This window comes from Rattus rattus, chromosome 14, assembly GCF_011064425.1.
Source record: "Rattus rattus isolate New Zealand chromosome 14, Rrattus_CSIRO_v1, whole genome shotgun sequence".
In the NCBI taxonomy this organism is placed as follows: Eukaryota; Metazoa; Chordata; class Mammalia; order Rodentia; family Muridae; genus Rattus; species Rattus rattus.
The window spans coordinates 49,878,220-49,891,252 of NC_046167.1; the positions used below are offsets into that span (position 1 = coordinate 49,878,220).

At 40.8% G+C, this 13,033-nt stretch overlaps 1 protein-coding gene across 3 annotated transcripts in view; it reads right to left on the bottom strand.

Annotated features, from left to right (window-relative positions):
* The window catches only part of Exoc2 (exocyst complex component 2), a 133,638-nt gene that overhangs the window by 31,684 nt on the left and 88,921 nt on the right, over positions 1-13,033 (bottom strand). For all 3 annotated transcript variants that reach the window (XM_032885097.1, XM_032885095.1, XM_032885096.1), the window contains one exon: positions 7,931-8,072. In XM_032885097.1, the coding sequence (XP_032740988.1) occupies positions 7,931-8,072 (142 nt within the window). The remainder of the gene's footprint in view (positions 1-7,930; positions 8,073-13,033) is intronic.

Sequence of the window (13,033 nt, forward strand, 5' to 3'; positions counted from 1 at the left end):
TGCTAAGAAGGGAAAACGGATAGGGACCCTTTTCTAAGAAATGGTCTCCAATTAACATCTGCCTGCAAAGAAAACCTCTTTTTCTCCAAAGGAGCCTCACAGGGAGAGAGGGCTGGGGCCTGGGAATGGGTATAATGAGTCTCCCCAGGTAGAAGCAGAGGGGGCTGACTGCTGGGTTCAATTGTCTAGAAAACCAGGAGGTAATAAGGGAGAAAAACTTTCAAAGTTAATTTATAGTTTAAAAGCCATCTTTACAACTGATCCATTTGTAGTATTAACAGAAGTATTTCACTTGTTTAGGAATTAACACTGAAACATTTTTCTGAAATAAATGCTTTGTTAGCACAGTTTTATTTGCTGGCATCAATCAGACCTTTTTTGTACACCCTGTAAGGATGTTAGTCACACATTCCTTATGCATGTTGACTGCAATTAATACAGCACTACAGTGTTTCAGTAATTACGAATAATATTAACTCACATGACGATCATTTGGAAAGGTAGGTTAATGAATGCCTTATAAAGGACCTTGAGTAAGTTAGCCTTTTCTCCCACTTCCTTCACTGGTGCAAGGATGCAGGCTTTGTCCTCTCTGAAGGACGCAGGTACACAGTGTGCTGCAGTCACCACACTTGATCTGAGGCTCCCAACCTTACTCTTTATAAACTACCTGATTGGAGGCATTTTCTTACAGCAGCACAGAGGAATGAGAGCACAGAGGAAAATGCAGAGCCACAAATGTTTATTTTAATGATTAATAGTTAGGGAACAATAGCAAGGTTATCTTTAGTGTTCAAGTTTTTCAAAACAAATACAAAATCCAATTTTTCCTTATTTTCATTCTTCTAGCATATTTTCTTCTCTAGACATTCAAATTGGAACCTGAGCTCCAAGAGATTCATATTACAAGATACAATAGATATCTGAATGGTGCTATGTCTCACACAGCTCAGTGAAAATATGTCAGACAGATCCCAATGGTAGAGAGCTGAAGGAACAGCTCAAGTTGCTCTTGGGAAAGCAAACACAGACATGGAAGAGCTGTGGACTTCCTATGTCACATCAATGATGCACACATGCTCTGCCTGAGACTTATGAATCACTCTCCTGCACCATCCCAGCCACAGACATCCAAGAACAGCTCGGTCACGAGTCAGGGCACTATGGGCTACGTCTGACCAGCCTGAGGAGTGCTCCAGACCACAATCATTGGCTACTTGAGACTTTCACTGACGCGTGATCTCAGAGTGGCAATAGACGTTTCACGCCATCATATCTGTGAATGCTCATCGGGAATCTACATATCATTACAAATATAAAGCACTTGAATTAAAAGTCAATTATGTGCTTAACTTGGATAAAAATGGTTGAGTTTAAATTCATTTATTAAATACTTTAAAGAAGGTTAATAACTTTAAGTTTATATACATTATAGATAAATAGCTTTAAAGAAGTACTTAAAAGAAAATTAAAGGAAGTCTTTTCTTGAGATTCGCTTCAAAGACCTGAATTTGCAGATGTTGCAAGGAGAGACATTTTCAATTTTTCTAAAATTCATAAAATGTAAATACGCAAGAAGCTTCACATAATCACAAATAACAGAACACCTAAAATCTTAAAACAGTCAGGGGTGTGATGTAGAACTAGCAAAAATAACCTTAGTAACACATGTACCAATAAAAAGGTAGATACTATCTGACAGCTTGAAAAACATAGCTCGATTTTAACAAATTTCTTCTTAAATCATAATACTAGTCAACTGTATTCCCCCCCCCCCGGGGCTGGGAACTGAACCCAGGACCTTGCGCTTCCTAGGTAAGCGCTCTACCACTGAGCCAAATCCCCAACCCCGTCAACTGTATTTTTAAAGTTACTGAACATAGTATTGGAAACAAAATTTACTGCTAACTTCTGTATGAGCCATTAGTTACCTATGTGGTTTGTACAATTCAGTTTCTAGAGATTAAAAACTCTAAAAATACTATTAAGTTGCTGACTGAAATATTTTAGAATAGTTATGTCAATTCTGCTGGATCACTTAACACGAGATCCCAGCTTATAAGAAACTAACACTCACTAAATGACTAGGCAAGATGGAGGTTCAGCTGTAATCAAGTCAAAACTGCACAAGCAACAGAATTAAATAAGGTAACAAGTAAAAAAATGCTGGGCTTCTCAGAACATTTGCAATGTGAGAAATGCAGTGTTGACAGTGCCAGTTATTTACAAAAGGAGGTTTACCTTACAGTTAAGCTCAAACTAGGTAAAGAGGTCGGATGCCACCCAGTCAGCACAGTCTTAATGTGAAAAGTCCAAGGCTACTATTATCAAGATAAATCTTACGATTTACACTCTAATCCTAACCTTGTGGGTTAGGTTTAGACTTGGGTGTCATGGTTGAAAGAATCTGAAGGTAACAGAGAACTCAGACTTTCATTGCCTGAGCTAAAGGGAGAGGGTATGGACCTGTGAAGTCCTGCTGTCTGAATGAACTGAAGAGACTCTCACCTGGCACCACCATTCCCACACCTCTTCCACTCTGGCTAAGTACACTTCAGTGTTGTCAGAGGATCCCTGCCACATGGAAGTGGCCAGCTGACACTGCACCCAAGACACTAGGACCTCACAGTTCTTTCTGGGGAGGTAGACTTTACAGGTGCTTGTGCCAGTCTCAAAGATGGCCCTAGAGAGGGAAGTGCAGCAAGAAGCTCTACTGTTTGCCCTGAGAAGCAACCGTGGTCAGAAAGCCCAGGAAAAGTAAGCCCTCCTCTGCAGCACTGAAAATTGCTACTGTTCTATAGGGACAATGGCTCTCTCCATGAAAACAGACATGAACCCAACAACAGAGACTCAGTTGCACCATGAGCCATACAAACAAAGAGTCCACAAAAGCAGACACATGAAGCAAAACCACAGGACAAAGGCTAAGATATAAATTTCCAAAACTAAAATAGCTTGACTTTTAACACAGGTCTAAAAAATACTCACTGGCTAAAAAGGCAAGCCTTTCCACAAAATGATGCTGGACGGTTATATTCAGAAGAGTAAGACTAGATTCCTATTGTTATTCATTGTACATGAATCAATTCGTAATAGATTAAAAGAAAAAAACCTTCCATGTGAAACTTTGAAAACTTAGAGCATATTAGAGAGAATCACAGGAAAAACATTTCAAAATATTGACAGCAATATTTTGATGACAGGACTTTATAAGAGGAAAAAATACCAGGAGGGACTCCATCAAGTGCAAATGCTTCTGAATAGCAAAGGAGAACAATCAGGACAGTGAAGAGACAGCCCACAGAACGGGAGACATAGCTCTTTACCTAATATAGAATACACACACACACACACACACACACACACACACACACACACACCATGGCCAGCAAATATATGAAAACATATTCAAGATGCTAAGCTATTAAAGAAATGTAAATAAACACTCTATTGAGATTTCACTTAACCCCAGCCACAATGATCATCCAGAAAAGGACATCAACAAATGTTAGAGAGGATTGGGGTGTTAATTAGCTCAGTAATACAGAAATCAGGGTGGAGGTGCTGTTGTGTGATGCAGCTACTCTATTCCTGAGTGGACATCTGAGGAAATCTAATTCTACTCCCACACGTACTTGCAGAGCCACATTTACTATGGAGTTATTTTTGTACAACTCAAGCTATGGAATCAGCGTGGGTAACTGTACGTAAGACATAAAGAAAGTATTTTTTGTTGAAGATGCTTTCTTTATTCCAGTGTGTATTTCTGGCTTCTTTATCAAAAAAAAAAAAAAATCAGGTGTCCACAGTTGAATTTATATCTGGGTCTTCAATTTGACTCTATTGATCAATGAGTCTGTTTCTGTGCTACTAACATGTGGTTTTTGCTACTATAGTTCTGCTGTATTACTTGAGATCAAGGATGGTTATACCTCTAGCAGTTATTTTATTCTACAGGATTGTTTTAGCTATCCTAGGGTTTTGTTTTTCAATATGAAACTGGGTATTGTCCTTTCAAGGTCGTAAAGAATTGTGTTGGGATTTTGATGGGGATTGCATCCGTAGCTTGCTTTTGGTAAGATGACACTTTTTACTCTGCTAATCACACTGATCCATGTGCATGGGAGGTCTTTCCATCTTCTGACATAAATTTCTTTCTTCAGAGACTTTAAGTTTTTGTTATACAAGTCTTTCACTTGCTTGGTTAGAGTTAGCCAAAGATATTGTATATTATCTGTGGCTATTGTGAAAGATATTGTTTCCCTGACTTCTTCCTCAGCCCATTTGTCATTTATACACAGAAGTAGAAGTGACTCTTTTTTTTTCTTTTTTAAATTTTTGGTTAATCTTGTTACTTTGCTGAAAGAGTTTATCAGTTGTAGGAACTCCCTAGTGGAATTTTTAGGGTCATTTATGCATATTATCATATCATCTGGAAATAATGATACCTTGACTTTCCTTTCTAGTCTGTATCCTCTTGAGATCCTTCAGTTGTCTTATTGCTCTAATTAAAACTTCAAGTATACTACTGAATAGATACGGAGAAAGTGGACATTCTTGTCTTGTTCCTGATTTTCATGGAGTTGGTTTGAGTTATTCTTCATTTAGTTTGATGTTGGCTCTTGGCTTGCTATAGACTGCCTTTATTATGTTTATTCTTCATCTCTCCAGGGCTTTTTATCATGAAGGGGTAGCTTTTTCTGCATCTAATGAGATCATCATGGTATTTTTTTCTTTCAGTTTGTTTATATGGTGGATTATATTTAATGATTTTTGTAAGTTGCATCGCTGCATCTCTGGAATAAAGCCTACTTGACCATGGTGGATGATCTTTTTCGTGTCTTTTAGTTAGTTTTAATAAGAATTTGACTATCTTGATTTCCTCAGAGAATCTCATTAATTCTTTGTATTGTTCTATTTGTTCATAGCTTATTGGTTTTAGTCTCAGTTGACTATTTCTTGCCATCTACTCCTCTTGAGTATGGCTATTTCTTTTTGTTCTAGAGCATTCAGTTGCTATCCAGTTGTTTTATGCAGGCACGTAGTGCTATGGCACCACTTTCCTTTCATTGTGTTCCATATGTCTAGGGATGCTGTGCATTCATTTCCATTGGATTCTAGAAAGTTTTTAATTCTTTATTTCTGTCTTGATCCATTTTTCATTCAGCAGAAAGCTGCTCAGTTTCCACGAGTTTGTAAGTTCTGTGCTGTTTCTGTTATTGCTATCAAGCGTTAGTCTACAGTGCTCTGACAAAATACAGGGGTTATTTCATCATCTGTTGAGACTTTCTTTGTACCTGAGTATGTGGTCAGTTTTGGAGAAAGTTCTATGAGGTACCGAGAAGTATATTCTTTTGTGTTTGAGTGACATGTTAAATAAATATCTACTGAGTCCATTTTTAGCACTTCCCATAAACTCAAGTCCAAGTAGATCAGTGGCCTCACATAAAACCGACACAGTGAACCTGACACAATAAAAAGTTGAGGAACAGCCTTGAATGAACTGGCACAAGGAAACATGTTGGGGTACACTATGTGAAGGTGTGTCTTTGTACTGTCAGTTGTTGACTGCCGTATCGGCAGAGAGCAGAAGTCCAAGGTAGAGAGAGGGTCACTGGGAGAAGACGGCAGGTGCAGAAGATTTGCCAGTGGAATATGGTGGGGTACTGTCGTGGAATATGGTGGAATATGGTGGGGAACTGTCGTGGAATATGGTGGAATATGGTGGGGTACTGTCGTGGAATATGGTGGAATATGGTGGGGTACTGTCGTGAACGGGTACAGAGACGAAAACTCTGGCCATGTGGAGGGTAGTAGGCTAGTTAGTTAGGTTAAGTTTAGATAGCTGGCTAGGACATTGCCCTAGGTAAAAGCCTACACATTAATATATTAAAAAGAGTTGGTGTCATTATTTATATAGCTGGTGGTCCACGAAAATCCTACCATAGAGCAACTTTTTGAAACAGGACTAATAGCACTAAGATTAGCAATTAATAAATGGGACTTCCTGAAACTAGAAAGCCTCTGTAAGGCAAAGGACACCACCCATCAGACAAAGTGGCAGCCTACAAAATGAAAAAAAAAAAAAGTCTACCAACTCCACATCTGATAGAAATCTAACATCTGAAATATATTAAAAAACTCAAGAGACTAAATATCCAAAATTCAAATAATCCAATTAAAATATGGGGTACAGATCTACACAGAGAATTCTCAACAAAAGAATCTCAAATGGCTGAGAAACACTTAAATGTTCAACATCCTTAGCTACAAGGGAAAAGCAAATCAAAACGACTCTGAGATTCCATCTTGCTCCCCTCAAAATGGCTAAAATCAAAAGCTCAAGTGATAGCTCCTGCTGGCAAGGACGCGGAGCAATGAGAAGACCCCTCTACTGCTTGTGGAAGTGCAAGCTTGACAGACATTATGGAAATCAATATAGTGGTTCCTCAGAAAATTGGGAATCCACTTACTTCAAGACCCAGCAATAGCAGTCCTGGGGTATCTGAAGGACACTCCATCCTACTATAATGACACTTGCTCAGCTATGTTCATAGAAGCTTTATTTGTAATAGCCAGAAACTAGAAACAACCTAGATGTCCCTCGACAAAAGAATGGATAAAGAAAATGTGGTACATTTACATAAGGTAGTATCACTCAGCTGTTAAAAAAATGACATCATGAAATTTGCAGACAAATGAATGAACTAGAAAAAAAATGTCCTTAGTGAGGTAACCCAGACCCAGAAAGACAAACATGGTATGTCTCACTTGTAAGTGGACAGTAACTGTAAATAAAAGGATAATCAGACTACAATCCACAGAGGCAGAGGCTAAGCAACAAGGAGGAAGTAAGCGGTGCTGCACGGATCTCCCTGGGAAGAGGTACTAGAACAGATTTTGTGGGTGGAGTGGGTATGGGTACAGATGGGAACAAGAGGATCAGGTAGATGGGTGTGGAGGAGAGATGACTGCAACAGGAGGATATTTCTGGGGTGAGGTAGAAATCTAGTGCAATGGAAACGCCATGAAATCTATGAGGGTGACCCTAGCAAATACTCCTAGTAAAAGGGGACAAGGTACCTTGAACTGACCATCTTCTTTAACAAGCTTAGGCCTCAAGTCGAGGGGCTGGGACATGAACCCAGCCACAAATCCTTCGACATACAGTTGGTCCTGCCTACAGCATGTGCTGGGACTAGAGTCTAGCATATTTGTCATTAGAAAGACCAGAGGAATTTCATCTGGTAACTGATAGGAGCAGATGCAGAGTCCCACAGCCAAACATTAGATAGAGCTGAGGAGGAGAGGGAGGAAGGATTCTAGGAGCCAGAGGGGTGAAGGATACCACAAGAACATGGTCCACAGAATCAACTGACCAGAATGGGGGGCGGATGTCAAGGAAATCAGGGATCCTGTATGGGACTGACCCAGGCCCTCTGCATAAATGTTATGTTGTGTAGCTGGGTAATCTTGTGGGACTCCTAACAGTGGGGATAGGAACTGTCTCTGGCTCTTTAGCCTGCTTTTGGGACCCTTTTCTTCTTACAGGGTTACCATGTCCAGCCTTGATGAGAGGTCATGTGCCTGGTCTTACTGTAGCTTGTTATGCTGAGTTTGGTTGATGTTCCTGGGAGTCCTGCTTCTTTCTGAGAAGAGGTAGAGAAAGGATGGATATGAGGGAAAGGTGAGGGATGTGTGTGTGTGTGTGTTGGGGGGAAGACTAGAAGTAGGGGGAGGGGAAACTGTAATTGGGATGTAATATATGAGAAAAGAATAAATTTTTACAAAGGAAAAAATAGTTTAAAAATGATTTAAGCCAATAAGTAAAAATAACAAAGGTCCTGTCTTTGATAAGAACAGAAAAGAATGAATATAAAGAAAAATAGCTTATATACATTTTGATTTACAGAAACCTATCTAGACTTACCTGCTGGAGGCAGACAGTCTTTCCAATCAAAGTAGCCTGCATATATCCCAGTTTCCAAGGATCCAACAATAGGATCTGCTTTTAGCTCAATGTAATTTTCAAAGAGTCGTTGATCCAGTTCTTTCAGTGATGCCATACTAACCTACAACACAAGACATGGGGTTAAAATGCCAATTTAAGAGTAGAGAAAAAATAAAATAATGCAAGTATCTATTACATTTTAAAAAGAATTTTTCTACATAGTTCAGTTTTCTATATTATCTACGTCAGTAATAGAACTGTCAGTATTGCTATTTTACACAATAAGGAATAAGTCCCATCTGTGGACTATAGGTTGTCTTTCAAAAATCCTTCAAACTTCCTTTTCTGTAGAAAGATCTAACTTTCAGTATAAATATTCAATAGCCAATGAGCAACAATACAAAGGACACCAACTGCAGTTTCCACATCAGTGATGTCATTCAAAGGCATCCTGTTCTAACAGCCTGCCTCTAGCTACTCTGGCTTCTTCCAACCACATGTCTGCATGACTGAGATGTATCTTAGTGCTAAGCAGTCTAAGTTTGTCCTACAGTCACTCCGTGAAGAAAACAGCTTTTGCTCTTTCATGGTTCAAATAATACATCAAAGATGCTACTAGAGAGTCCTGGTGTGAGTACTACAGGCCCAGATCTAGGCACAGTGCAGCACAGGTCAACTGTGGCTCCTACTGGCAGTATTGACAAAACAGACAACAGAGGTTGGTATCAGCCTTATAGGAGGGGCTTTGGTCTCGGTGACACTCAAGTGGCTGCCATTTGACAACATCAGTGTGCTGCCTCAGGGTATGTGTAGTGAAACATGGTCACTCTTCTTTCACATCATTTACCTCAGGGACACAGGCTTCTTGAACACCAGAGCTGAACTTCAAGAAGCTGACAGGAAAGCGAAATGCTCGTCTAACGAGTACGCCTGCTGGGAACCAGAGCACCCACCAAGCAGTGGTGGGAGCAACAACAGAAACAGAACACAGCAAAAGGTCTTCAGAAGGGAGACAGAGTAGAGCACAGAACATGATTTTATGACGACAGGATACATAATCTCCAAAGATATTGAATTGAAAGGCAGGCTGTCTTTTAAAGCACAAAGAGACATGATAGAAATCTAAAGCTGAAGTTAGAAGTGGGAAGACAGACTAGCTCTAGGAGGCCTTATAATACAAACCGATAGAAATTTAAGTGGTATGTCCACTTAAGTTTTTCAGTCATGCAGACATGTGATTGGAAGAAGCCAGAGTAGCCATAGGATGCCTTTGGATGGCATCACTGATGTGGACACTACAGTGGTGTCCTTTGGCTGAACAATGAGAGATTATAGACACAAGTCTAGACATAACAAATGAGAAAGCTAGAGAAGTATCCCTAACAAGCATTAATGAGGATTAATGACGAAGCTCAGTGAACAAAGACTTATAAGCTGGAGTGCTGTGGGACTAAGGTGAGGAGGTTTCAAGGCTGATGAGCTAACCATGATGTACAGCCAGGCACTGTCCCGGGGTGGGAAGGAAACATCCTATGATGGAAAGGCCATGATCTGTCCTACTTGGGGAACAAGGAGAAGTCATCATGTGCAGCTAGATACAGGGTGAGATATCTACGTTTGCAATGGCTCAGAGGGCAACAAGACTAGCAAGCTGGTTGACAAGAAGGTGTTCTATAGACAGGCAAGCCACAGCAAATGTTCTTTCAACAGAGCACAGGAGGCTGGTGCTGAGTGAGTGGTTAGCAGAACAAATGAGTGGAAAAGACGGATGAATCAAATGAGTTAATAGGCAGCACTCTAAAGTCAGGGAGATGGATGACGGTCCTCCGCAAACACCAGCAAGGGGCATTTACATTTAGTTCTTCAAGCAAGGAGAGGTGCAGGAATATGGGAAGGAGGACGAACCATAGAGTCAGATTTGTTCTGGACACTCACTAGATATTCTATGAAGGATGATTTGGATATTGAAAATAATAATAATAATGATGATGATGATTGATGATAGATGAAATTATGCATCTACAAAGCAGGTTCTTGAAACACCACTGGGTCTGAAGAAATGAGGAGAAAAGCCAGAATCTGGACAGGAGCAGCAATTCAAAGGAGTGGAAGATTGTCCAGAAGGGCTTAGGAAGACAAGTATGCAACCTAAACTGTCACAGGGATGCTGTCAAGAACAAAATCCCCATTAACATCAGTTGGTAGAATGCTTACCTAACATGCATTAGGTTTAGTCCCCAGCACTGCATAAAACTAGTTATATTGATGTATGCAGTAATCCCAACACTTTGAAGGTAAAGGCAGGAGGATCAGAGAGTTCAAGGTCATCCTCAACTACATTTGAGTTGAGGACAAAAAAAGAAACGACAGCCACAAAAACAAATGAATGAATAAAGAAAAGGCTAGGTAAATGGACTCCTACAGAGCCTTATAAAATAAGTCTGCCATTTGCAATGATAGAAATGAGAAGAGAAGACACTGTATTTAGTGAAATAAGCCAGGCACAGGGAGATGAATACTGTGTGATCTCATCTATAGGTATAATAGGTATCTTTCTAACATCATTTTCACAGACACAAAGCAGATAGTAGTCTAGCTATGGAGCGAGGACGTGAAAAAAGGAGAAATTTGATAAAAGACACAAAATTTCGGACTGGAAGAATTTGTTTCAGGGAACAACTGCACGGAGTAACTAAGAATTATATGTTTTAGCTTTCAAAATTACTCAGAGAATACACTTTCAATGTTCTCACCACAAACATAGTTAATGAGCCAATGGAGATGCCAATTAACCTGACTGATGACCACATACACAGATCACAATGCCACACTATACTCTATAACTATGCATAATTAGCATTTGCCATTTAAAACAGCTACATAAATCAATAGCGAAAATTCTGGCTAGTTGACTCAATGGTGACTGTCTATGGCAGGAAAAACATCGAAGGGAAGGTGACCTTGACTTGGGGATTCAGTTCAGATGGTTTGAAATCCCATTGGAAATTTCTAGTGAAGATGTGTAGTAGGAAACGGGTATCAAGTCTAGGGATGAGGTGTAAGGTTTACGAATCTGGGCATCAAGGCATCAGTGGTAGATAAAGCTATAGGGTAGATCTGGTCACTAAAGGAAACTGTCAGGATGCTGAAGGAAAAATCACATGGTCAGAGCACACAGTGCTATGGAGACGAAGCTTTCAGGGCTCAGACCCAGAGATTCCAGCTCGAGACCCTCACACCACTATCCTGGAGAATCAGCCATTTCACTCACTGGTTTCTATTTCATCACAGCTTTCTAAGGATGCAGAAGGCAGTCCAGGCTCTCTTATCTCTGAAACCATGTCCTGGGCCTGAACCTTACATCTTCTTTTCTGAAGTCTGTACCAGAGAACATGCTGTCAATCACAAATTCCTGACTTGACTAACTTGACTAATGTATATTCTCCTATCCCACCACCACCTTCTCTCTGTCTGTCTCTCTGTCTGTGTCTCTGTCTGTCTGTCTGTCTGTCTGTCTGTCTGTCTGTCTCTCTCTCTCTCTCCCTCTCTCTCTTTTCTCTCTTTCTGTCTCAGTACTGCTGAGCTAGTCTCAGCCCCCACTGTGTAGTTATTCATGTATCTTTTTGCCTTTCCCATTGATAAAAGGTATATGAGGCCAACTACATAGGGTCAAATTTTTAGCTCAGTATTTAATAAGAGGGAACACATTTACTCAACTTATTTGTCTATAGAGCCTTAAACTCTAAAATGAATTAATTTACAAGTAATTTGTTGCACAAAAATAATTTAAGAAAGAGCCCCAAGCACCTGCCCTGGCCCTGCCAGCCAAGGGTGGCCAGGAAAGAGACCCAGGCAAGTATCCACCATGGGTGCCACTACAATGAGTGAGTATGTGATAGAGGTAAGAAAGATGGAGTATGCAGTGGAGACAGGAGAAAAAGTGAAACCAAGGGAGAGGTCTGAACACTGTGGAGAAAGGTGGAATTAGCAAAGGGGTGAATGTGAAGACCTCATGCAACCATCTGAGGCTATGCCCCTCACCTGGTCAGCCTGGGAGAGCTGGCTCTGGAGGTATGGGTTTGGGAGAGCTAGCCCTGCCCCTCACTGGCTGTAGCACTCAGGGTTAGGGTTAGCCTGTGGCAGGTGGGAGAGCTGGCCCTGGGGTTATGAGAACAGGAGAGCTGGCATTGGCCCTCGCCAGCTGTAGCACTCAGGAGAGCAAGGACCTGCACTTCACCTGGGCAGGACAGCAGAGCTCACCCTGGTGGCATGTGGGAGAGCTGGCCCTGTCCCTTGCCGGCTGTGGGATTGGGCGAGCTAGCTAGGGCAGAATTGAAGAGCTCGCCCTGGTGGTGTGGGTGCAGGAGAGCTGGTGTGTTGACCAACTTAGTTACACTCAAGCCCAGATTTACTCCATCTATGAACTGCTAGAGCTCATGAAGGAGCCTGTCCAGCAGATCCAAACCTCCAGGATCTCCACAACACAGGGCAACAAAAGAATATCAGAGAGGAGTCCTGGTGAGGATCCAAGATTGACAGGGTAGAAGAAGCCAGAGGCCTCAAACCAGGCCTTTCACGGATTCCAACAAACATTTGCAAGTAAAAATGTATGGACAAAAGGGTGTACCATGCGACACACCACAGCTTCCACAACAAGATGTTTTGTTGTTGTTTTAGTTTGGTTTGGTTTTCTTTGGGGTGGGGGGAGGAGTTGCAAGAGTGGAGAGATGATATGAAGAGATGGGGAGATGAGTGGGATTGGGGTGCATGATATAAAATGCACAAAGAATCAATAAAACATTAAAAATATCTTCTAGGCAAAATTTAATGTAGTCTGATAAAAATGAGGAAGACGAAACAAGCAGAGCCTCGGTTAACACAGCAGGAAGGAAACATGAATGCAGTCATTCCCATCAATAAACTCACATGGCTTCAAGGTCTAAGAAGTATACTTGGTTAAGCTAAAAAGAATTAACTATATTCCATCTAATACCTATGGTTCAAGCAATAAGAAATACTTTAAATTGGTTGCTGGATATAAAGGATTTGCTTGCATTTGTGAAGAAAAGAAACTGTCCCCTT